Source organism: Amphibalanus amphitrite, unplaced genomic scaffold, assembly GCF_019059575.1.
Source record: "Amphibalanus amphitrite isolate SeventyFive unplaced genomic scaffold, NRLGWU_Aamphi_draft 000447F_arrow, whole genome shotgun sequence".
NCBI classification, from domain to species: domain Eukaryota; kingdom Metazoa; phylum Arthropoda; class Thecostraca; order Balanomorpha; family Balanidae; genus Amphibalanus; species Amphibalanus amphitrite.
In genome coordinates, this window is record NW_024881941.1 from 231,230 (window position 1) to 256,600 (window position 25,371).

Sequence of the window (25,371 nt, forward strand, 5' to 3'; positions counted from 1 at the left end):
TGGTTAGTCGCGGCAGCTCCTCAAAGTAGATACTCAATGTGAGCGGCCTTCCGGCGGATCAGCTCCAGCACTAGCACAGTCTGCAGGTGACTGATGGTCATGTTGACCATCTCGGAGGGCAGACAGACAACTTTCCAACGACCCATTACAGTGCTCATGAGTTTTGCCAAATCTTGCACTATGAGCACACGAAGTTGGAACAAAATCGGCACGTGCGTTAATGAATGCGACTTAATTTTCGTAGTATCTTTTTTTCTGGACACCCTGTAAGTACCTAACTTTGGAAAAGTACCCCTTCGTCGTCAAGGCTGCGTTTCCTCGCATCCCTTTATAAGTATATTCTTCTCCGTGTGATTCCGCATAACCACTCCTCTTGTGTCTAAAATAATTGTATTCGTGAAACAGCAACAGTTGTACCTACGACAATATACACTGAGCTTTGTTACATGATCCGACATGTCTCTACATCACACGAAAGTACCATGAAAAGCCATCATTAGGTACTCTTTAGAGCGTTGAAACGTAAACACACATCTTTGAAAACGCGAACAATTATTTTCTTGAATTTCCTGCTTGTGGATGACACTATACAAGAAGTGGTGCACAAATTATGAGCTCCTGTATCGCTTTGGCTGAAACAATTACATAAACTTGTTACACCTCAACGAAGTTCGCATGAACCTCCCGGGAAACTTGCTGAATTTGTTTCTCTTCCGGATATCGCAATCAACCGTGCCACCTCGTATTATCTTTGACTGGATATGGCGGAAGCCTCTTGTTCCGGTCGTCATGTTTACTTTCGGGAGGGATGGAGAAATGTAAAGCTGTTGATTGTTTGGCACAGAAAACGTCATCAATGACGCCTCAATCGACCGTAGATGACAGGAGACAACTGAAGATCTCCTGTTAACTATGGTTACATTAAAAAGCGTGCATTTCATCTCACATGACCTGTTAGGGCTCAGCACTTGGTCATGCTTTGATGCAAATGTTGGTATTGAGTATGACACGTAAACTAGTTTGGAGTGAAAAGTAGCAAAAATGGTTTAAATACCCTCAAGTTTCTTTTAGGACAAAAGCTTTTGCAAGTTCCGTAAGGTGGGGCTATTTGAGACAGTGGGGCTATTTGAGACAGTATTTAAAATTGCTATAAAAAAAACACTTAAGATACATGCTTAATTTTTTGCCCAGGTGATTTATTGCTCGATTCCACACCTCCCTGTGCAAATATATCACACAAAAATCAAACGATCTTCATTTTATAGCGATTTTGAATACTGTCTCAAATAGCCCCACTGTCTCAAATAGCCCCACTTTACGGTTCCTTTAGAAAAACGGAAATTTACACGGCCGTTTTTTTCAAAGATATGAAGAAAATAGGACGCATTCCCATTAGGCAAAGTCGCAAGCAATATTGTGCTTTACTTGCACATAAGTTCTTGAAGTTAATCTTCTGAAGCATCATCCCAGTCCACGGATAATGCCTTCGAATGGCTCCTATCCGACCCTGTACGGCCAAATCTTGCGCAGGTATTGAACTTCTAGTTACCATTCAAAACATGACAGCAACAACGACCAACACATAACAGCCACAGTAAAGCCGTCTACCGGCCATATGCCCCTCACACGTACATACGTCGAATGATGACCAATTAAGAAAGGTCACAGGCGCACAGAAAGACCATCGCCGTCCGGCCGTGGGCCGCGATTTCTCAGAAGTAGCGGCAGCGCAGACAGTCAGGTGTCATCCGGACGACATTTGGCACAACATTAACATTCTGGCCGAAACAGATGAAGTCAAACTTCATCAAACTCGGCCGTCGCCTGTAGTGAACGCACACCCGCCTACCACGGCGACGCCAGAAAGTATTTATCGAAACGTCAGCTGAAAAGTCGACGGCAGCTGAAATTTACATAATGCTGCCTCACGAATACGCACAAATGTAAATTTGTGTCTGGTTCGTACACTGTGCAGCATATGGATGGTAGTGTAGGATCGCCACAACAGATTGTGACACCGATAGATGCGTGTGCGTGGCACACACAGGGAGTTCGAACAACTAGGTGCGGCTCACAGCCTGCAGAGTTCTACCATCGGCCGCAGCAAACAGCCTGTGATTTCACCCACTGTGAGCTAGTTGCAGCCTGTGACATTGACGACCGCACGGCTCAGAGTCTGATTCCAAGTCCTGCGCCCGTCCCCCAGTCTGTGTTTCGGACGAGTGCGCCGGGTGCTCGACCCGCGGCTCTCTGGCGGCGCTCACACGCACGTCGTGTCGGTGACGCACGCCTGGCGCAGCTTGTTGACCGTGTGGGTGCGTCGGCGACGACAGGGGCGCGCCGGCAGCGACACCAGCGCCCGAAACTCCACCCGAAACTGCTTGTTCATCAGGCAGTAGAGCAGGAAGTTGACGGCCGAGTTGATGAGCGCCAGCATGTCCAGCAGCTCTCCGACGTGCAGGTAGCAGCTGCGGAAGAAGCGGTCCTGCAGGATGCCCGACAGCAGCGCCAGGATGCCCTGCGGGAACTCGGTGATGAGGAAGAGCAGCAGCACGGTGACCAGCATCCAGGTGGTGCGGTCGGCCTGGCGCGAGCCGCGCGCCAGCGGGTGGTGCTCGCCGGCCGGCTGGCAGCCCGACAGCAGCCGCTGCTTCCGGCGCTTCGTCTCCAGCAGCACGCCGATCAGACGGACCGAGAAGTACGTCAGCGCCAGGCACGGCACCAGCTTGATGGCCACGGCGAAGAGCCAGAAGTTGACGCGGCTGAGGAGGCCGCCGTGCGCGCGGCCCAGGCTGCTGATGTCGATGCGGTACAGCACCTGGCCGCTGGGGGTCGGGTGGCCGCGCAGCGAGAACGTGAAGTAGGACGGGATGCAGATGATGGGCGTCAGCACGTACGTGGCCACGATGCAGTAGATGGAATTGCGCATGCTGCAGCAGCGAGACGCCGTGTGCATGTGCACGATGGAGAGGAAGCGCCACACGGCCAGCATCACCGTCATCCAGATGGAGATGGTGTGGAACACCTGCGCGAAGTGGGCGTGGAACAGGATGTACAGCGTGTCCGGGTAGCTGAACGTGTCCTTGATGGTGCTGATGTGGCGGCGGTAGGCGAACGGGATGTACTCGACCATCACCATCAGGTCTGCCACCGCCAGGCCCGTCAGGATGACGTTGGTCGGCGAGCGCATCTCCTTGCGCGTCAGCACGGCAATATTGAAGAGGTTGGCCACCGAGCCGAACAGGCAGACGAAGAGCGCCAGGTAGCCGTGCCAGGGTCGGTACGAGTCGCGCAGCCACTGGCCGCGCTCGCCGCAGATGGCTCGCTCGTCCTCGTCGCCGGTGTCGACGGCCCACAGCTGGTCGCTGAGGCCGCCCAGCTCTCCGCTCTGGCCGGTCAGCTCGCGGTAGATGGCCCAGTCGTCCAGCGTGAAGTTGAGGTCGCGCAGCATCGTCTCCAGGTACCGCTTGGCGTTCGACGTGACCACAGAGTTGAGCGCCATGGCGGCAGACGTGCAGTGGCGCCCCACACTCACTGTCGGCAGAAGAGGGCGGCGGACGCGTGAGGTTGAGGGTGCGCTCGGCAGCGAGACTTTCAGATGACTCCTTTCGCTATTACTGCATTCAGCAACGAGTTGCGATGAATCTTAACATCATTTAGCTCTGTTGATAATCTTATTTATTATGATATGATAAAATTAACTTTATTCATTGATATTTATCAACTGCCTGTTTGATCACTTTGTATATCTGTTCGTGGAAAGCAGTGCCTGACAAAAGTATTGATTGCATGTTATTTTCAAGCATTGAAAAACGATTTCAAGCAATGCCATGTCATTATTGGGTATAATTCAATCAAGCTAAATGTTTGTTTGCTTCGTTTAACTTTGTACTGGAATCGAGAGACTGCAGAGACCGTGCAATAGTCAAAATTCGCAACTCATTTCGCACTCACAATAGATTTGGGATAGCTCTATTTCATCTTTTGACAAACGTTCACCAGGTGAATAAACGATGACCTTACGCGAAACGTTCTCATATCACATGGGTCTTTATGCTCGGATCAGCTTCGAGATTGGGCTATTTATTTGGGCGTCATTGACAGAAATTGTTTTTCGCCTAAAGGAATCTCAAAAGATTTTGGATATCCATATTCCATTTACCAGCGTAACTAATGTGAGTCTTTTTCATGTCATCAGCGAAAATCTGGATTTGCTTGGCAAATTCAAATCACATTAGTTTAGGATTGGATAGGAATTGATGGTATTGGAATGGGGATATCAAATTAGTCAGGATGGTTGGTTCGCTGCACCACGCTGACCATGGACTGGGCATTACGGTAATGAACTGGTGTGGGCTGAACCGGGGCGGCTACCAGTGAGTACCACGAGCCATCTCGCCAGCGGCCATAATGAGCGGCGAGCTGGTCCCGGCCGGACTCGCGCTACGGGCTGCGGCGCGGTGTTCTAGTCACAGCGAGTCTGTGGGCGCTCGTTATACTCTGCTATGATATTCAGGCAAAACGGACTCGCAACAATGTCATTTATTATGCATAACTATTATGAAAGTGTTTTATGATGCTTTGGAATAAGCCAAGCAAGCAATGTTTTTTTAACCCTCGCATGTGTAGGGGGGGGGGGTCACTTTTCGAGTTTTACATGTTTCTAGGCTAGTTTTTGGAGCTGAATTCGAATTTAGCAACCATTTGAACATTTACGAAGTAGTTTTGGTGACTTCGTAACATGTTACGAAGCTGTCAGAGGCGGTTGACACGTACTACGAATACCCGTCACGACGCCTACTGGTTGACCTGACCTGACCTGACCCGACCTGGTCTAAATGCTTCAAGACATCATCTGTGATCAAAACTAACACGATATTCGTGATCAGCACCCCGAAAAACTCCTTAGCAGCCACACTTTACGACTTTCTAACAGGTCCCGATTTTCCCGACTTTGGGTCATTGACCTGACCTGGAAGGTCAACCAATGACCTAGGACCTTAAAATTGGGTATCATCGGCTTCCTCTCGTCACGGGCAACACGCTCGTTTTTTCCGCGAAGCTCTAGCTCGATCAGGGGCCAAACGGCAAGGGGGGGTCCAACCAACCCCCCCCCCCCACACACATTAGAAGCTGGCAAACGCCGCACACATGCGAGGGTTAAAGTAAATATTCAACAAATGCAACCCATTATGCTATTCTAAGAAAATAATGTTTGCAACTGGCAGATTAAACTATTGAGAAGAAGTTGCAACAGCCACCATTGCAGCATACCTGATACCTATTATAAATGCGGATCATTTAGTTCTTTCACTGCTTCACACAGCATTCCAGCAAATGTCTCGCTCATATGACCACGCATGGTGTAGCAAGGCCCGATAGGCGATAACAAGTAGAACGTTTGTAGCACACTTTAGTCACTAGGATTGCAATATCCCTAACTTCAAAACCGTTACATTTATTCATTCAGTCAAGCACCTTTTAGCAAAGTCGTGCAATGCTTTCCATTGAATAACGTGACTTAAATTTGTGAAGCACATTGTTGGCAACACAATGAACAAAATGAAACTAAGCAGTCTATCGAGTAGACACATTCAACCCCAAATCCATTTATTCTGTAATCTGATGTGATAAAGTGCTGCACTGAGCATTCAAGCCAGGAACAGTTGTGATTATCGAGTAGCCATTGCTCCTATAATGTCCCTGCAATGTTTAACCCTCGCCGGACCTATTGGTTTTCTACATACGCGCCGGCCGAGGGGGGGGGGGGGGTACGACCCCCCCTCGCCGTTTCGCCCCTGGTGGAGCTAGCGCGTCGCGGAAAAAAAACGAGCATGTGCGCCGTTACGAGACGCAGAGATTGGTACCCGATTTTAAGGTCCTAGGTTAACCGGTGACCTCTGAGGTCAGGTCAAGTGCCCCAAGGTACGGTTCAGTTTTTGGTGAATAACTTCGCAAAAACGGCCGCAGAGCGCCAATTTTGGCAGCATCGTGTTTGCCTCGCTCAGGCGCGTCGAATGATATACTTTTTGTCCAGGTCAGGTTAACTTGGGGTGTTGACCTCAGGTCAAGGTCAGGTCAGCACCCCCAGGTCACGAAGTTGGTCGAAAGAGGTCATGTCGCATATCATTCGATTCGGCAGGTCTTCCTGAGTCCATTGGTGGCTTTCCCGACTCGCTAGCTTAATTTGATCAAGAGTTATTGACGAAAAACTAATATGACCTTGATGACGTCATAAATTACGTCACGCAAGGTCAACATTGCAAAAGTGACGCATCTAACCTTGCAAGGAGTGCATAAAATCACGATTCTGTGTGCTTGAGATAGTTGGAGATCGTTTCCGGCGCCAGAATAGCAGTTTTCATTTTTCCCCATTGACTTATAATGGCGAGGTCACGAAAATGACCTGACCTCATATGACCTTTAGGAAAAATCCGAGATATACAAGTTGTGAGACTCATAATGGATACTAGATCCTGCAAGTTTCATTTCCCTGTGACATCTCCTCTGGCAGTGAGGGCGTTGCGAAGTTGCGACATCTGAAGACCGTGCAGAGGTTCACTTATGACGTCATAGGTCAGTGACCTGACCTGACCCAAAAATGCAGTTGGTGTCAGAAGATCCGGCTTGAATCAAAGGTCAGGTATGCCAAGTTTCAGCTTTCTATCGCCAGCGTGCTCGGAGCTATCGCGAAAAAAAACCCTATGGGGGCGGCACCCGCCCCCCCCCCTCGGCCGGCGAGGGTTAAACGAATATACGTATTGAACACGTATTAATCAAACTCGTGATTCTGTATCCGTTGAAAAACAGTACCATTGCGCTATATGGATTGCATTGTGCCACCTATATCGCGTCCCTGGTGGTTGTGCAGAAGAGCTGTCACGTTTTGCGTTCACTGATGTTCATTGCGACAGACGCTGCAGTGCGACTCGAGGTGTGCGACAGAACATGTGGCTTGGTATGTCGTTAAACAGTCTGGTCATAACGCTGAGGATCGCATGCTCTTTGCACTTGACGACTGCCACTGGTTCATCATTCCAAATGGTCACGTCTCTCGAACTGAATGGTCGGTCTTTCTTCCAGGAATTTCAGATACTTTACATGTTCGAAAGTTCCACAACTGTTTTTTTTTCTCAAGAGCGAGGACGTTTACGAGGTGTTAGCGCCTGCGTTACGCTTGATCACCGGGAGACAGAACAGGATTTATGGGGCTTTGATCACCAATGGAAATCTTTTTTAGAACTCCATGTACAGATGTTCTAACGAGGCAGCGCTGTGGATTTTCCGGGTCTTCGAACGTCCTAGTTAGCAGTGTCCGTTATCCGGGTATTTACTCTGTGTCTATTGTTAAAGTCTGACGTTCCACTAATTTTAAGACAACGCTGTAGATAATATTTTTCAGAATTAACCATCTCCTCAGAGAAGCTGTCGTATTTCATTGCACTCTATACCCGAATAGGATAGTTATTGACCACCACATAGCCAGCTGCAGCGGGCATAGCACCTAGTGTTTTCAATCCCATTTGACCTGTTTCAAACATAAACCATTATTTCCGGACAGAGTCATCGCATGGTTCTATAATAGTTCTCATTCGCCGGGTCTATTTCCCTTTCCAACAGGCTTTAAGCTCGACTTTTAGAACTATTTTGCCCCACGAATCTATTGAGCGGTATCCAGATTTCCGGCTCTGCTTATGTTAATGTATCGTCCAACCAATGAGAAAAATTATTGTAGTATGACAGCTTGGTATTTTGCCTGGTTTTTCTTAGCATCAATCGCTTAGGAAAGAATAGAATGATAAATTCCACTTATTTTTCCCGAGGCGTGCCTGTCCAGCATCGGGATGCATAGTGCATATACCATTCGTTTTGCCACGCCTTTCGAGATGTACGAAGCATAAATTCAGTCTTCCCGAAAGGTGCCTTGCTGCGGCTAAATTAAATAAAACGGCTCATTTCTACGTCCTTTTCGTCATCGAAATCAACTTCAATGCCCAAAGAAAGGCGTAAATAATGTTGTGCTTATTTCCTTGAGCGTCATACGGCAAAATACGTTATCATGCACATTAAATAATCAAACTCGCCGCTTGGCTTCAATTAATTTAATTGATTAATAGTTACATACAATGGCATCCACACAATTGGTATTTCAGCCGAAGTGAATACGAGATGAATGAATGAGCACTAAGGCAGAGAGGAGGATACCAATATGGACGATTGGAGGAGGCGGGTACAGTTCTGTGAGCGCTGCTGCTGCTGCCTCGATTGTGCTGCGGACATCTATGTATAAACTGAAGGTTCAAAAGATGGCACCGGGTCCTAAAGCTACTTGAATAAAGCGCTGTGATTGCTGATGAAGACTTGCATTCGAAGTCGGTCGCTTTAGATATTGCAGCTTTATCTTCTGTTCTCTTGATCAATTACATGCTCTGCGATAAATCTACCTGATTGTTCCCGCATTTTGTCGAAGGGCAGAGTCGGCGTGAGCGATGTGTCCAGTCGTCGGTTCGTGGTGCTGCATATCAAGCCTTGTGAGTTTGGAAAGCAAACTGGAGGTGTGGTTCCCCAACCAGCTTTTGCAGCATCATTCAGACAACTCATGCTTATTTTTTTCAATAGAAAAGCACCGTTCTAGTTTTTTTTATCAATTGAAAATTCGATAACCTTCGCTTACTCTGTGTAGGGGACTTCAGGGCCCCTGTAACCATCCAACAGTCTAAAAAGGCGTTGAGTTATTTCCAAACCGCTGAGTGTACCCTAATTTATCGATCAGATTCGCTCATATCATGCTTCTTCATAAATCATTAATATCAAACGATTAATGACGTAAATCACATCCTATCAGTAAATGTAACAAGTTACCCTATGGGAAGAAATAAAGGGTTCCCGAATCATTACATTTTATATACCAGACAATGAGCCAAAAGACGTCGAATATGTCCTTCCAATCTACATGGTTGACTTATGCAGCTTTTATAGCAATAGTAATTTTCTGCAAGCTTTTTCTCAAAAAGAAGATTAGGGCACGCTCATGAGTGCCTATTTACTAAACATAGCTCCAAACATCACTCGCGTGTTATCTAGAAAAGAGCTCACCTGCACAAGACCGTTGAACGGGGCAAGTCACCGGGTGAAAGTCACGAGCGCCGTGTTTCGTTCTCTTGATCCTGTTCCAGGCCCTCGTCCCAGTAGTATTCTCTGTTCTTCCGACAATTCTCTCAGTGTGGGACCCGTCCGAGCCGAGTCCAGTTGGACGGAGCAGGAGTCAAGCGCGTCCGTCTCCGCGGCCCCGCACAGTCCCACTGACCGTCGGCGATCGTCGTCGCCGACTATGGCCTGCGTCGTCGCCGACGCAGGCGACGACGTCGGCGCGCGACGGAGCGAGTCGGTATGCCCGGCGACAGGTTGGCTGACGGGTTAGGTGGCCGGCCACCGTCATTGACACGGATGACGGGTACCGGCCACTGCTGATCCAGACACCACCGGTCAGCTCACCCAGGCGTCGAGTGGCGTGGGTACTTCTAAAAATCAATAGCTTTCAACAAGGTTTTGTTAGTTTCCGATCGCTATCTTCTTGACTCCAGAAGTCCGATCGTCTTAAAATAGCGTGATGAGTGAACACAAACACATTCACACATTCATAACAAGCAGTGCCACAAAAGAGTCTAGGATGTTAATGAATTGACGACCAGCTAGATCACGTTAAGCGCTACATAGAGCTCATCAGACGCCCCCCCCCCCCCGCCGTGCTGCAGTGACAGGTGGGAAATGGATGGACACCGACGCACGTTAATACTAAATGCCTACTGATGTAAGCGTTTAGGAAGGCCTTTAAGTTAAATATTCATTTGCTTTAAATTAAGAATAAAGTTAAAATTGAAAAAAATGATATATAGCCCGACGTTTCGCATTTATTGCTTATTCATGGGCAACTGAGCAACTTCCAGAACACCATGTGCAACTTCCAGAACATCTGAGAGATTGACTGAAGGCAGTATCAGCTGAAGTTGAAATGAACTTAAAAAGGAAGCTAGACAGATTATGGGATCCAAGTGATTGGAACACAGCTGGAAACATGTCTCTACAAATGTACCAAATAGAGATGCCACTTTTGAGCCCGCGAACCCGCTTTCTGCGGGTTTTCAAAACCCGCAGGGTTTTTGGCGGGTTCGAGAAGCAAAACTTGTCGTGTGGCGGGTATTTGGCGGTCAGACTTAAGAACCTTTAAATTTTATTTTTTATTTTTTTTTTTTAAATGCAAAACACAATGCCAAGTGCATTTGCTCAGGTTAACAATACAATATTGATCAAAACAACTTTTAAAACAGAACCAACTATAAAAATATATCATGGAAGCACATTTCAAATGCAAAACAGAAAACAACCAGCAATAGCATCCACAGTCTAGCAATGACCAAACAAGGGTACAAGCAATAAACTACAAAGCATAAATAAATGCTGATGAAAGCATCCCATAAAACATAAAAGAACCTGAAAGCAAACTTATAGGAAGCTGAACTGAAGTCCATGTGCAGTGTGCACTAGATATACATTATGGAAGAACCCAGACTTAAATGAGATGTTGAAAATCAGAGCAAATGCCACATGCTACTTTATTTGCGTCTGGTCGACATAAAAAAAGAGCTATCAGCTAAACAAAATTTGATGCAAATTTATTGATTACCTATCCTATTCTATGTTCTGTCCCACCCTATATTACGAAAATATCACATCAATTACCCTTACTGTTAGGCCCGGGCAGCGCTTGTCGAACAGCACTGCGGATCCGAAGGTTGGGACTTTAATTGTGAAAAACCGCCCGCCCGCCGCCAAACGCAAACACCGCAAAACGCGCAAAACGCATGCCTAAAACGCCAACGCAAACTTCGCAAAAAAAAAACAATCGCCCGCCCGCCGAAAACCGCAGAAAAAACGCACAAAATGTCGCAAAAAAAAAAACGCGCGTCCGCCGCAAAACACAAACACCGCAAAAAACGCAAACACCGCCGCCGCAAAAAAACGCCCGCATCGCCCGCCGCCAACCGCGAAACGCCGTAAAAAAACGGCCGCACGCCGCGAACCGCAAAACGCCGCAAAAACGGCCGCCCGCCGAAAACCGCTAAACGCCGCAAAAAACGACCGCCCGCCGCTAACCGCAAATAACGGCCGGCCGCCGGCAACCGCAAAACGCCGTAAAAAACGGCCGCCCGCCGCAAACCACAAAACGCCGCAAAAACGGCCGCCCGCCGCAAACCGCAAAACGCCGCAAAAAACGGCCGCCCGCCGCAAACCGCCGCTAAAACGGCCGCCCGCCGCCAAACGCAAACAGCAAAAACACCCGCATCGCCCGCCCGCCCGCCGCCAAACACAAAAACCGCAAAAAAAAACGCAAACACCGCCGCAAAAAACGCCCGCAACGCACGCACTGCCGCCGCCAACCGCAAAACGCCGCAAAAAACAGCCGCCCGCCGCCAAACGCAAACACCGCCAAAAACGCAAAAACGGCCGCCCGCCGTCAAACGCAAACCCCGAAAAAACGCAAACACCGCTGCAAAAAACGCCCGCCGTAAGCAAAACGCTAACACTAACGCATTAAGACAAATATGGCGCCCTGCGGCAAATGTGGTGCAATCATATCTGCCGTTTAAGCAGCCATGCCTTAATTACAGTGCATCCTAATCGTCCAATGTTCGACAAAGTTACGCACATTCTGCGCTTTGCGGCAAAAATGGCGCTTTGAGACAAACGTGGCGCACTGCAACAAACATGGCGCATTCGTTCATGTCGCTTAACAATGCAGCCACCCACCAAATTTGAACTCAATCGGACCATATTTGAGAAAGTTATGGACATTTGAATATTTCACGATAAAATATCTCCGCAAAGGAGGAGCCCAGCTGAACACGTGTGCCACGTGACCACTGGTGATGAAAGCAGGACCTGTCCCCTAACCGACTGACCCAATTTAGTGTTCTTGGCTGGTTCTGATTCCACGCTATACGGCCACCAGTTGGCCAAAACACCATTATGTGGGAGGTACTCGACTCAAACACGTGGCCACGTGGCACGTGCCGGACCTCTGATAGCTTCACCGTTCACGCCACGTGATGACCCATCGACGTGGCCATCAGCATGTAAAAGATGACCCCGGCCGGTGTCACCGTCTCTGAACAGTGGACGGCTAAACTCGAAAAACGGGAAAATTTAGGGAAATTTCACCTTTCGAATATATAATTTCCCCAGATTTTTAAATTTTTCATTTTACAAAAAATCCGAGATAGCAGTTTTTTAGCCCCCTTCATTCTGTGCCTAAACCCGTTTTCAGATTGACCCTATCATAAAAACTGACGGCCTGACGGCTATTTCCCCCACTCATTGCATTTCACAATGCTAGTATATTTAAGCACCAAAATTGACCCCGTGCCACGGCACGTGCAATAGCACGTGCGCCACGTGACCACTAGTGCGACAAGCTGGACTCATCTGCTCACCGGCTGCGTTGATTTGGTGTCGCTAGGTGGAGTGGTTTCCACGCCATAGGACCCCCAGTTGGCCAATGTCGGATTCTCCCGGAGGTTACCCCATCAAACACGTTTGCACGTGGCACGTGCTTTTCAATCGCCCCATATCTGACCCATACCACGTGGTAGCCGACACCCTGGTGCACAACATATTGGAACTTTTTCAAAATCTAACGTGGAAATTTTTTGCAAAATCGATTTGAAAATAATTTTTCGAAATTACCATAGGCTCAACATGGGGTAACTGTCCGTCACGATTACCCGAAACTGTACCCTATGATTTTTAAATAATTACCCCCAGAAGGTGAGGTGCCAGCCCAAGAACTGACCCTAAAAAAGTGGGCAAATATTACTGAACAGATTTTGCGCAAATCGCATTTTTAATTTTTCCCCATGTTAACCCTATGGGAAAATGCACGTGCCGATTACCCCAAAACGGGTTAATTATATTTCAAGCGACCGGTACCAGCCGGTAGCTCCCCCACACGGGACCAAACGCTGAAAATGGCAAGAAAATCTACCGAGCCGTTTCGGCGGCGATCAAAATGTCCAAAATCGCGGCAGAAACGCTAAACACCCCCCTAGAGAGGTAGCTCAGGTTGGGATTTTCAATAGAAAATCACAATTCTAAAGAATAGTGATTGTCTAATTGAAAAGTCCCAACCTTCGGATACCCAGTGGTACCAAAAGGTACCAACAAAAATTCTGCCCCTAGGAACGCCAGGATTCATGACGAAACATCTGATTTTCTGCTTAACTGCAGCTGCGAGTTCTTCATCTTTATTGTAAACACACTTTGGCTAAAAAAATATTTACAGACAAGCAACCACAAACGTTTTTATCTCCCAACGTCAGCCCATGACTGCGGCGCCTCGAAACACTCCGAGCTTTTCTGCACCTCACACGAAGCTCTTCGTATCAGCACGTTATTTATACCCAACAGCATATCCGGAAAGGAGGTCATTATCCGATGACAAAATCTATCCGGCGAAAGAACGTGTGGTCTCAACGCAGCAAACCAAAATGTGCGTTGGTACCTTTTGGTACCGCTGGGCGTTAATGGGTTAATTACAGCGCATCCTAATCGTCCAATGTTCGACAAAGTTACGCACATTTTGCGCTTTGCGGCAAAAATGGCGCTTTGAGACAAACGTGGCGCACTGCAACAAACATGGCGCATTCGTTCATGTCGCTTAACAATTCATCCACCCACCAAATTCTAGTCCAATCGGACCATATTTGACAAAGTTATGCATATTTAGTATTTCGCTATGAAGTATCTCCGCCACGAAGGTGCCCATCTTCGCACGTGTGCCACGTGACCACTGGTGGTGTAAGCAGGACTTGTCCCCTCACTGATTGCACCATTTCAGGCTTCTTAACTGGTGCAGTTTACGTGCTATAAAGCCACAAATCGGCAAACACACGATAATCTGGGAGGTACGCAACTCAAACACGTGGCCACGTGACACGTGCCGGACCTTTGATAGCTTCACCGTTCACGCCACGTGATGACCCATCGACGTGGCCTTCAGCATGTAAAAGATGACCCCGGCCGGTGTCACCGTCTCTGAACAGTGGACGGCTAAACTCGAAAAACGGGAAATTTAGGGAAATTTCACTTTTCGAATATATAATTTCCCCAGAATTTTGAATTTTTCATTTTACAAAAAATCCGAGATAACAGTTTTTTAGCCTCCTTCATTCTGTGCCTACACCTGTTTTCAGATCGACCCTATCATAAAATCTGACGGCCTGACGGCTATTTCCCCCATTCCTTGCATTTCACAATGCTAGTATATTTAAGCACCAAAATTGACCCCGTGCCACGGCACGTGCAATAGCACGTGCGCCACGTGACCACTAGTGCGACAAGCTGGACTCATCTGCTCACCGGCTGCGTTGATTTGGTGTCGCTAGGTGGAGTGGTTTCCACGCCATAGGACCCCCAGTTGGCCAATGTCGGATTTTCCCGGAGGTTACCCCATCAAACACGTTTGCACGTGGCACGTGCTTTTCAATCGCCCCATATCTGACCCATACCACGTGGTAGGCGACACCCCGGTGCACAACATATTGGAACTTTTTCAAAATCTAACGTGAAAATTTTTGGCAAAATCGATTTGAAAATAATTTTTCGAAATCGCCTTAGGCTCAACATGGGGTAACTGTCCGTCACGATTACCCGAAACTGTACCCTATGATTTTTAAATAATTACCCCCAGAAGCAGGGATGCGGAGCCGGAGCCGGAGTCGGAGCCGGAGCCGCCGGAGCCGGCATATTTTGCCCGGAGCCGGAGCCGGAGCCGGAGCCGTGAAACAATATAGCCCGGAGCCGGAGCCGGAGCCGGAGCCGCCAAAAAAGGGGGCGACTCCGGCTCCTTTTTATTTTTTGAAGAGGAAAAAAATAATTGACCTAGTTCGGTTTGACAGTACAAGGCAGTAAAACGATATGGTACTTACGTCATGGGCCATCAAGTGAATGAAAAAATCCGAATATCCCCAGTATCCCACAGTACGCAAACAACTTCCTGTTTGCTCTTCCCCCCCCCCCCCACGTCTACTGCATCCCCAGAACATGAGGACCAGTCATCAGGTGACGGCCATTGTTTTCAAACCAGTGCAGTGGACTGCGACTCCCAGCACCGTCTCATCCCCCCCCCACCCCTCACCCCCCAATGCAGCCGAGACGGGTGTCAGCTTACGATGGTTCACTGAACTCCGATCCGATTCGCGGCGACTGCGTTTCCAATGCCATCGCTTCCTAGCCCTTTGTTCTGCCAGTTCTCTCCGAGGTGCGTTTGCGCGGGGACGCGGTGAGCCGGTCATGGCAAAGAGTAACGCGTATAACCAATCCAATTTTTCTTCCACCCGTATTTAATTGATTGCGTAGGGGATGTACTGAGTCGGAGCCGGAGCCGCCGGAGCCGGAGCCGCCGGAGCCGGACCATTTTACTCGGAGCCGGAGCCGGAGCCGGAGCCGCCATACCATTTCACCCGGAGCCGGAGCCGGAGCCGGAGCCGATTTTTTTCTCCGGAGCCGGAGCCGGAGCCGGAGCCGTCTGAAATTTCCACGGCTCCGCATCCCTGCCCAGAAGGTGAGGTGCCAGCCCAAGAACTGACCCTAAAAAAGTGGACAAATATTACTGAACAGATTTTGCGCAAATCGCATTTTTAATTTTTCCCCATGTTAACCCTATGGGAAAATGCACGTGCCGATTACCCCAAAACGGGTTAATTATATTTCAAGCGACCGGTACCAGCCGGTAGCTCCCCCATACGGGACCAAACGCTGAAAATGGCAAAAAAATCTAACGAGCCGTTTTCGAGGGTATCAAGATGACCCAAATCGCGGCAGAAACGCTAAACACCCCCCTAGAGAGGTAGCTCAGGTTGGGATTTTCAATAGAAAATCACAATTCTAAAGAATAGTGATTGTCTAATTGAAAAGTCCCAACCTTCGGATACCCGACGCCTGTTTGCAGGTGAGCCCACTACAGTTGTTATACATATCTAAAAACCGAAAAACTTTTAGGCGAAAAAGGCACTATTCCAGGCCCATTTTTGATTTTTTTACGATATTAGGTAAAAACAGAAGCTTCTTATCCTAGGAAAAATAAAATGGGAAATCTTTCAAAGGTGGCACACTACCTTTAAGGCCTTCTGACCGCCATTTGACGCCAGCTGAGGGCCATTTGATGTCAGCTGAGGGTCCTCTGACACCTGCTGGGGGCCCTCTGACACCAACTAAGAGTCCTTTGAGGCCTTCGTAGGGCCGTTTGACGTCAGTTGAGAGCCCTTTGCGGCCTGCTGAGGGCTCTTTGATACGACAATCACGCAGCATCACGCAGCATCATGCAAGCATCGATCGGCCCAGTAGTTCCTGAGTTATAGAATGGCTGCCATAGGCGACAACGGTCATGTGACCTCCCAAGGTCACCGAGGTCACCTGAGAGGCTGAGATCACCATTTTCGAAACGGCTGATGAAATCGCATACGCTGAGTCGACTGGTGGCGTTTTCGTCTCGATCGGCCCAGTAGTTCCTGAGTTATAGAATGGCTGCAATAGGCGCGTCAATAGCCGTTTTCACGACGGCCATCTGATACACATTTGGTGCAGATTAGGTGCAGATTTGGTCAAATTAGGTTCAGTGTATCTCTTAGTAGCTATCAGCTAGGGTTGCAATAATTACTTATACCTAGGCCTGCTTTGTCATATCAGAGAGTATCATCGATTAAAATTATAAATTCATAAAATGAAGATATTTGCTGCACCAGAGATTACGTGCAGATTTGGTCAAATAAGGTGCACTCGCCGGATAGCCCGTCGTGAAAACGGCTAATGCCAAGTTGACCTTTTGAGGTTACCCAGGTGCAGGTCACTTGAGGTCATCATCATCGAAACGGCTGACAAAATCGTATCCCCTAATTCGAATGGTGTTTCGTTCATCCCGATCGGTCCAGTGGTTCCTGAGTTATAGAATGCTGCAAGGGTGGCGGTCGAATAGTGTTGCCCCTATTTGGCAAAGTTGTGGACTGGTGCGTTTTGCGGCATAAATGGCGCACTGTTACAATTGTGGCGCATTGCGGCAAGGGCAGTCCTTTGTATGTGTTGTGCATCCGTCCCCAAAATTGAATCCAAATCGGATCATGTTTGACAAAGTTACAAACATTTTGCGATTTCGGGCGATTATGGCGCATAATGACAAATGTGGCGCGGTGCATCAAACGCGGCTCAGTTGTCATTGACGCTTAACAATGCAGCCACCCACCAAATTTGAACCCAATCGGACCATATTTGAGAAAGTTATGGACATTTGAATATTTCACGATAAAATATCTCCGCAAAGGAGGAGCCCAGCTGAACACGTGTGCCACGTGACCACCGGTGGTACAAGCAGGACTTGTCCCCTCACCGATTGTGCCCTTTCAGGCTTCCTGACTGGTGCTGTTTTCGTGCTATAAGGCCACAAGTCGGCAAACACACGATAATCTGGGAGGTACGTGACTCAAACACGTGGCCACGTGGCACGTGCCGGACCTCTGACAGCTTCACCGTTCACGCCACGTGATGACCCATCGACGTGGCCATTAGCATGTAAAAGATGACCCCGGCCGGTGTCATCGTCACTGAACAGTGGACGGCTAAACTTGAAAAACGGGAAAATTTAGGGAAATTTCACCTTTCTAATATATAATTTCCCTAGAATTTTAAATTTTTCGTTTTACAAAAAATCCGAGATAGCAGTTTTTTAGCGCCGTTCATTCTGTGTCTACACCCGTTTTCAGATCGACTCTATCATAAAAACTGACGGCCTGACGGCTATTTCCCCCATTCCTTGCATTTCACAATGTTGGTGTATTTAAGAACAAAAATTGACCCCGTGCCACGGCACGTGCAATAGCACGTGCGCCACGTGACCACTGGTGCGACAAGCTGGACTCATCTGCTCACCGGCTGCATTGATTTGGTGTCGCTAGATGAAGTCGTTTCCGCGCCATAGGACCCCCAGTTGGACAATGTCGGATTTTCCCGGAGGTTACCCCATCAAACACGTTTGCACGTGGCACGTGCTTTTCAATCGCCCCATATCTGACCCATACCATGTGGTAGCCGACACCCCGGGGCACAACATATTGGAACATTTTCAAAATCTAACGTGGAAATTTTTTACAAAATCGATTTGAAAATAATTTTTCGAAATCGCCATAGGCTCAACATGGGGTAACTGTCCGTCACGATTACCCGAAACTGTACCCTATGATTTTTAAATAATTACCCCCAGAAGGTGAGGTGCCAGCCCAAGAACTGACCCTAAAAAAGTGGACAAATATTACTGAACAGATTTTGCGCAAATCGCATTTTTAATTTTTCCCCATGTTAACCCTATGGGAAAATGCACGTGCCGATTACCCCAAAACGGGTTAATTATATTTCAAGCGACCGGTACCAGCCGGTAGCTCCCCCACACGGGACCAAACGCTGAAAATGGCAAGAAAATCTACCGAGCCGTTTCGGCGGCGATCAAAATGACCCAAATCGCGGCAGAAACGCTAAACACCCCCCTAGAGAGGTAGCTCAGGTTGGGATTTTCAATAGAAAATCACAATTCTAAAGAATAGTGATTGTTCTTAATTGAAAAGTCCCAACCTTCGGATAGGCCCGGGCAGCGCTTGTCGAACAGCACTGCGGATCCGAAGGTTGGGACTTGAATTGTGAAAAACCGCCCGCCCGCCGCCAAACGCAAACACCGCAAAACGCGCAAAACGGACGCCAAAACGCCAACGCAAATGCCGCAAAAAAATCGCCCGCGAAAACCGCAAAAAAAAACTCAAAAAACGCAGCAAAAAAATCAAAACCGCCCGCATCGCACGCACCCCAAACGCCAAAAAACGCCCGTCCGCCGCAAAACGCGAAAACCGCAAAAAAACGCAAACCCCGCCGCCGCAAAAAAAACCGCATCGCCCGCCGCCAACCGCGAAACGCCGCAAAAAACGACCGCCCGCCGCAAACCGCAACACCGCAAATAACGGCCGGCCGCCGGCGACCGCAAAACGCTGCAGAAAGCCGCCCGCCGCAAACCGCAAAACGCCGCAAAAGAAACGGCCAACCGCCACACACCGCCGCAAAAACGGCCGCCCGCCGCCAAACGCAAACACCGCAAAAACACCCGCATCGCCCGCCCGCCCGCCGCCAAACACAAAAACCGCAAAAAACGCAAACACCGCCGCAAAAAAACGCCCCCAACGCCCGCCGCCAACCGCAAAACGCCGCAAAAAAAACGGCCGCCCGCCGCCAAACACAAACACCGCAAAAAAAACGCAAAAACGGCCGCCCACCGCCTAACACCGGAAAAACGCAAACACCGCCACAAAAAAACGACCGCCGTCCGTTAAACGCAAACACTGACGCCATTGACCTCTATTGACCTCTATTAGGTATTATAGAGGTCAATGACTGACGCATTAAGACAAATATGGCGCTCTGCGGCAAATGTGGTGCATTCATATCTGCCGTTTAAGCAGCCATCCCTTAATTACAGCGCATCCTAATCGTCCAATGTTCGACAAAGATACGCACATTCTGCGATTTGCGGCAAAAATGGCGCTTTGAGACAAACGTGGCGCACTGAGTCAAACGTGGCGCATTTGTTCCTGTCGCTTAACATTTCATCCACCCACCAAATTCTAGCCTAATCGGACTTAAACTGACAATGTTATGCACATTTGAATATTTCACTGTAAGATATCTCCGCAAAGGAGGTGCCCAAATTTGCACGTGTGCCATGTGACCGCCGGTGGTGTAAGCAGGACTTGTCCCCTCACTGATTGCACCATTTCAGTGTTCCTGGCTTGTGCTGTTTTCGTGCTATAAGGCCACAAGTCGGCAAACACACGATAATCTGGGAGGTACGCGACTCAAACACGTGGCCACGTGGCACGTGCCGGACCTTTGATAGCTTCACCGTTCACACCACGTGATGACCCATCGACGTGGCCATCAGCATATAAAAGATGACCCCGGCCGGTGTCACCGTCCCTGAACAGTGGACGGCTGAAGTCGAAAAATGGGAAAATTTAGGGAAATTTCACCTTTCTAATATATAATTTCCCTAGAATTTTAAATTTTTCGTTTTACAAAAAATCCGAGATAGCAGTTTTTTAGCGCCGTTCATTCTGTGTCTACACCCGTTTTCAGATCGACTCTATCATAAAAACTGACGGCCTGACGGCTATTTCCCCCATTCCTTGCATTTCACAATGTTGGTGTATTTAAGAACAAAAATTGACCCCGTGCCACGGCACGTGCAATAGCACGTGCGCCACGTGACCACTGGTGCGACAAGCTGGACTCATCTGCTCACCGGCTGCATTGATTTGGTGTCGCTAGATGAAGTCGTTTCCGCGCCATAGGACCCCCAGTTGGACAATGTCGGATTTTCCCGGAGGTTACCCCATCAAACACGTTTGCACGTGGCACGTGCTTTTCAATCGCCCCATATCTGACCCATACCATGTGGTAGCCGACACCCCGGGGCACAACATATTGGAACATTTTCAAAATCTAACGTGGAAATTTTTTGCAAAATCGATTTGAAAATAATTTTTCGAAATCGCCATAGGCTCAACATGGGGTAACTGTCCGTCACGATTACCCGAAACTGTACCCTATGATTTTTAAATAATTACCCCCAGAAGGTGAGGTGCCAGCCCAAGAACTGACCCTAAAAAAGTGGACAAATATTACTGAACAGATTTTGCGCAAATCGCATTTTTAATTTTTCCCCATGTTAACCCTATGGGAAAATGCACGTGCCGATTACCCCAAAACGGGTTAATTATATTTCAAGCGACCGGTACCAGCCGGTAGCTCCCCCACACGGGACCAAACGCTGAAAATGGCAAGAAAATCTACCGAGCCGTTTCGGCGGCGATCAAAATGACCCAAATCGCGGCAGAAACGCTAAACACCCCCCTAGAGAGGTAGCTCAGGTTGGGATTTTCAATAGAAAATCACAATTCTAAAGAATAGTGATTGTTCTTAATTGAAAAGTCCCAACCTTCGGATACAAAAAATCAAAATATTGACTGGCATGCGGCCCAAACATAACGCAATACAATACTGGCGCACTTCCGACATCCTGACAAGGATTGGCATTTGACTGCGTCAATTTTGTTCTCTGAGGCGAAGGAAAGCTGTCATTGATGATGCAATAATAATTTTACAATCAATTTTTCTGTCTTGGTTTTTGAATGCCTCAAAATAGCAGTTATACATGTTACAAAACCACGTAGCTGGTCGCATTTATTTCTTTTGTCTTTTTACGTCCTTATTATTTGTATGCCGAGACAGGACCAGGCGGAGAGCATTACCAAGACCATCTATAAAATTATTACATTTAATTTAGTATTTACTGTCTCTTTATTTCTTAACCGGTGATGAACCTCTGAATTGTAAACCTTAAGCTGTTGTGTAAAATAATTTTATCAGAATGGCACATGAATATGCATTATACAACGGTGTTTTCGCAATAATTAGTTCGTACTAACTACGGCTGCAATAATTTAGTCGCTGTAACATTCCTTGCAATCAGCTGTTGGTGACGCTTCTGACGCATGTTTTCAGAAATGCGTGGTTCATTGGTGGTTAGTTGGTTTTTGCTGGGATTTTGCAGGATTTGTTTTATGTGTAGATCGACTGGATGCTCATTATTCACCGTGTCACTATTTATTTTTAACTGGAAATCGCATATCTTTTTATATCAACATTCATTTTTATAGCAATATCATTCCAGAAGCCTAACATCAGCCATTGACATTGAGAGGGAGCCAGAGTGAAATTTTGATCCTCAGCCAATGCTGAAGGGTAAGGTGAGAGAAAGATTTTACTGGACTCTTTTCAGAAAGGAATTTCAAATGTATTGATGCATTATTCATTTTCCACTATCCAGTGTGCACTTCCTGAGGACTTAGCATAGCAATTTCAAGTCCTTACTATTTGATTGGCTGTCTTTTTCTGCACAGCAATGAAGCAAGTAAGGTTTATATAGCTCTAGCATTGACCCAGCTGGATTTTTTTTTTCTTGCAAAAGCAGGTTTTTGAAATTGCGGGTTTTTTGCGGGTTCGGCTCAGCCAAAATCAGCTTGCGGGTAGTTGTGGTTGGGCGAGGGGTAGCTGCGGGGCGGGGCGGGTAATGAAATTGCAAATTTGTGGCATCTCTAGTACCAAATGATGGAGCCATTAGGGCCCTTCAAGAAGTATTATGACTAGTGGACGATGTCCAACTCCCAGTTCCAGAAAAGGATGATTACGTTAGGCTGGTCGAACTTTGCATAAACGGACGTGTACGTAGAAACGCATTCGATCGATCGAACTGATACGATATCGTTTAGTGAAAGACATGTTTATAGAAAAGCGTGCTGTCAATGATGATATTTGAATTTTTAATGTGTATGTTGACCAAATTGTGCTGTATCTCAGTTGCCCATGAATAAGCAATAAATGCGAAACGTCGGGCTATATATCATTTTTTCAATTTTAACTTTATTCTTAATTTAAAGCAAATGAATATTTAATTTAAAGGCCTTCCTAAACGCTTATCAACAATTGTCAATCTATATATACTCTACTGATGTAAATCGCCCTCCCCAATCCCATTTCATTGACGAGTTGACTGGAATCTTCAGGATAGGCTAATCAGAAGTATGTAAGCACCTGTACATACATAGGTATTTAACAGCGAGGTATAGGTACGGTCAGGCAAATTCAAAGTTAGCAATCAAGATAGCGTCTGTAGTTTAAAGTTTGGAATCACCAACTAAAACAAATCCCACACTCTGCTCTATACAAAAGAGCTGGGGAAGGTGTGTGACTAAATTTAAGATAGCCTTTCCTACCGTCACCAGTCAAAACGGTGTCACGAGTTGAGATCTGTGACAGCACGTTGAAGAGAAACTGTGCTGCTCGCATGCGAGCGCGTAAGTGCCGTACATAGGTGTCAGCCAGAAAGACGAAGAGCTGAATGATGACTCCGATTTATCTCACCTACATCATTCCAATAAAAAGCCTTACCCGCGCACCGACGGGGTTGACCCCCCCCCCCCTTAGCTTTTTCACGAAATTTGGCCTGACTTTTCCCTCATCAATATTTAATACATAGTGTGCAAGTTTGAACCTCCTACCTTTCAAGGTCAGGTCACCAGGTCACTTCGAATGACCCTATCTCAAATCACTTTTTTGCAACTTTGTCACCGTGTCAGAGCTAAAATAGATGACGGAGGCCTTTGAAAGTCGCAGGATGTAACGAGGTCATTAGTAGCTACAATTTGTTTATCTCGGAATTTTGATATCGATAGGTAAGCTAAGGTCAGGTCAATTTTTTTACCTTCCCAAGTCAATGGGGGAAATTTAACCTCCTGTTTTTCCACTAAACGCGTCGGAATTGTCCAAAATATACCACGAATGAACTTATATACGATCAACCTTGACTACCTTGAGGCCTTTGCTCTTCGGTAGCTGTAAGGTCATGTGACGTCATCAAGGGTCACCAAAGGTTTTTGCTTATAACTCCTCACAGGAACAAGATACAGCCGCGTAGATGGTCTCATCGTGTTCAGCTCGTGAAGGCGCATCGAATGATATACGTGTTGACCTTGAGGCCACGTGACCTGAGGTCAACCTTTGACCTTGACCTTTCGAGGTCAGCACATAAGCATATGTTGCGATGCGGATTGACGAGAGAATCACGATGGTGCCATTAGTTTGTTCCTAGCTTACTTACTTCGAAAGTTATTCGAGAAAAACTCTCATATTAAACGACGCCATTTTGGCTTTTTTGACCCCTGTGACGTCATCTTTGACCTGACCGGAAAATGACCTCAGTAAAAATTGTAGACCTTGTCCGTGCATACCCCATGCCGTTTATCACTTGTCTCTATCTTGCTTCGTTCTCGAGATCTCAGGGGGGGGCGGTCAACCACCGCCCCCCCCCCCCCGTCGGTTCTACAGGGTGTCTCAAAAGTTCGTTCACACATTTCCCATGCCAATAAAGCTTATAAGAACCGGCCAAAAGTATAAGGTTTTGGTGTCTGTGTGTACACTAGACAAATATGCATGCTTTGACAACTGATTAAGAAGGTTGGAAACCAACCCCTTTGCTGTATCTCCAAAAATATTTGCCCATACCGATTTTTGTTGCTCCGTCAGCTGCCGGAGGCTGATAAAAGGTTACCAGCTTTCAAGCTCTTGCAGGGGAATCCCCTGCAGTTTCTGCGTCGGATTTAGTTTTGACTAGCTCCCCGGCAACATCTGATTTTCCCTGAAAGCCGACAGCTTGCATCGACACCATTCTTGAGTATTTTGTAGGCATTCTCTGGCGCTAACTCCTTCATGAATGACTGGCGCCGACATCCCAAGCGCCATTTTCCTTTTCAAAACGACCCCAGTCCTGAACAAACGGGAAGTGCCAGAAGTAAATTTTTCGCATCATATGGTAGCAGAATGTGTCGGACGTCTGTTTCTCAGACACATTGTGCAAATTTTGCAAATTCCAAGCGCTCGTCATTCCCCATGCCAAGACCTTCGCTCGGTTGCGGAGTGTTTTCCTCGGGAGATGTTCTGCTTTGTAAACGGCCCAAACCTGTCCATCGTGTGGTTTTATCGGAATTTTGTGTTTAAAAGAAAATTATTCGCTGCAGATCTGCCTCTTGAAACTTCGTTAGATAACATTTTACAATAACTGACACTTTTGGAGGGTCAGGTGTCCTTGGCATTGACGATTTTTGTGTTATTGTCCCCAAAAATTAGCGTTATAGATATTATAAACAATTTTAAATTATAATGTCTTTATTTTACGATGACCTGCACTTTTTGAAAATGGGTAACCTCTGTCTGTGACCTTCTTGCCAGTTTTCAATAGTTATGACCGCATTTTCAGCTGCTTTCCGGAACACGAGTCTGCTGTCGTGCGAGGGTCGTTCAAAACGCCGTTAGTCTCGCATGGTTTCGTCCTTCAAAAATTTTAGCCACCGTTTTGATGAGATGATCATCATGTTGCACTCATCCTCGCCGACACTTAGCCATGTGTCATTTCCGACTTAACCATTCCCATTACTCCTGAAACAGAGAGTTTCACAACATACCCGACTTTGCAACCTACATTTTCGTGCCTGACCCATGGTCAGAGATGAACCCTTTTTGTGAGCTCATGAAGGGTCGAATGCACTTGAAAACAATGAGACTGCTTGAGGAAGGTTGTCACCAATGCCCATGCAAAATGTCGACTGTTAATTTCTTGTTGATTCAGAATTATTGACAAAAAAGCATGGCTGGTACCTGTGAACGAACTTT

The 25,371-nt window shown here is 47.2% G+C and overlaps 1 protein-coding gene across 1 annotated transcript; it reads right to left on the reverse strand.

Annotated features, from left to right (window-relative positions):
- Positions 1–391: 391 nt before the first annotated feature.
- LOC122391642 (G-protein coupled receptor dmsr-1-like) lies at positions 392–9,546 on the reverse strand. Its single transcript, XM_043385758.1, has 2 exons — positions 9,097–9,546; positions 392–3,534 (listed from the first exon to the last, which is right to left on the reverse strand). Exon 2 carries the CDS (start codon positions 3,500–3,502, stop codon positions 2,261–2,263), a length of 1,242 nt encoding a protein of 413 aa, XP_043241693.1. The 5' UTR covers positions 3,503–3,534; positions 9,097–9,546; the 3' UTR covers positions 392–2,260.
- Positions 9,547–25,371: the final 15,825 nt, after the last annotated feature.

Excerpts from the sequence above, each read along its gene's own strand:
- LOC122391642 (XM_043385758.1), bottom strand. The coding sequence starts at position 3,502 with ATGGCGCTCAACTCTGTGGTCACGTCGAACGCCAAGCGGTACCTGGAG.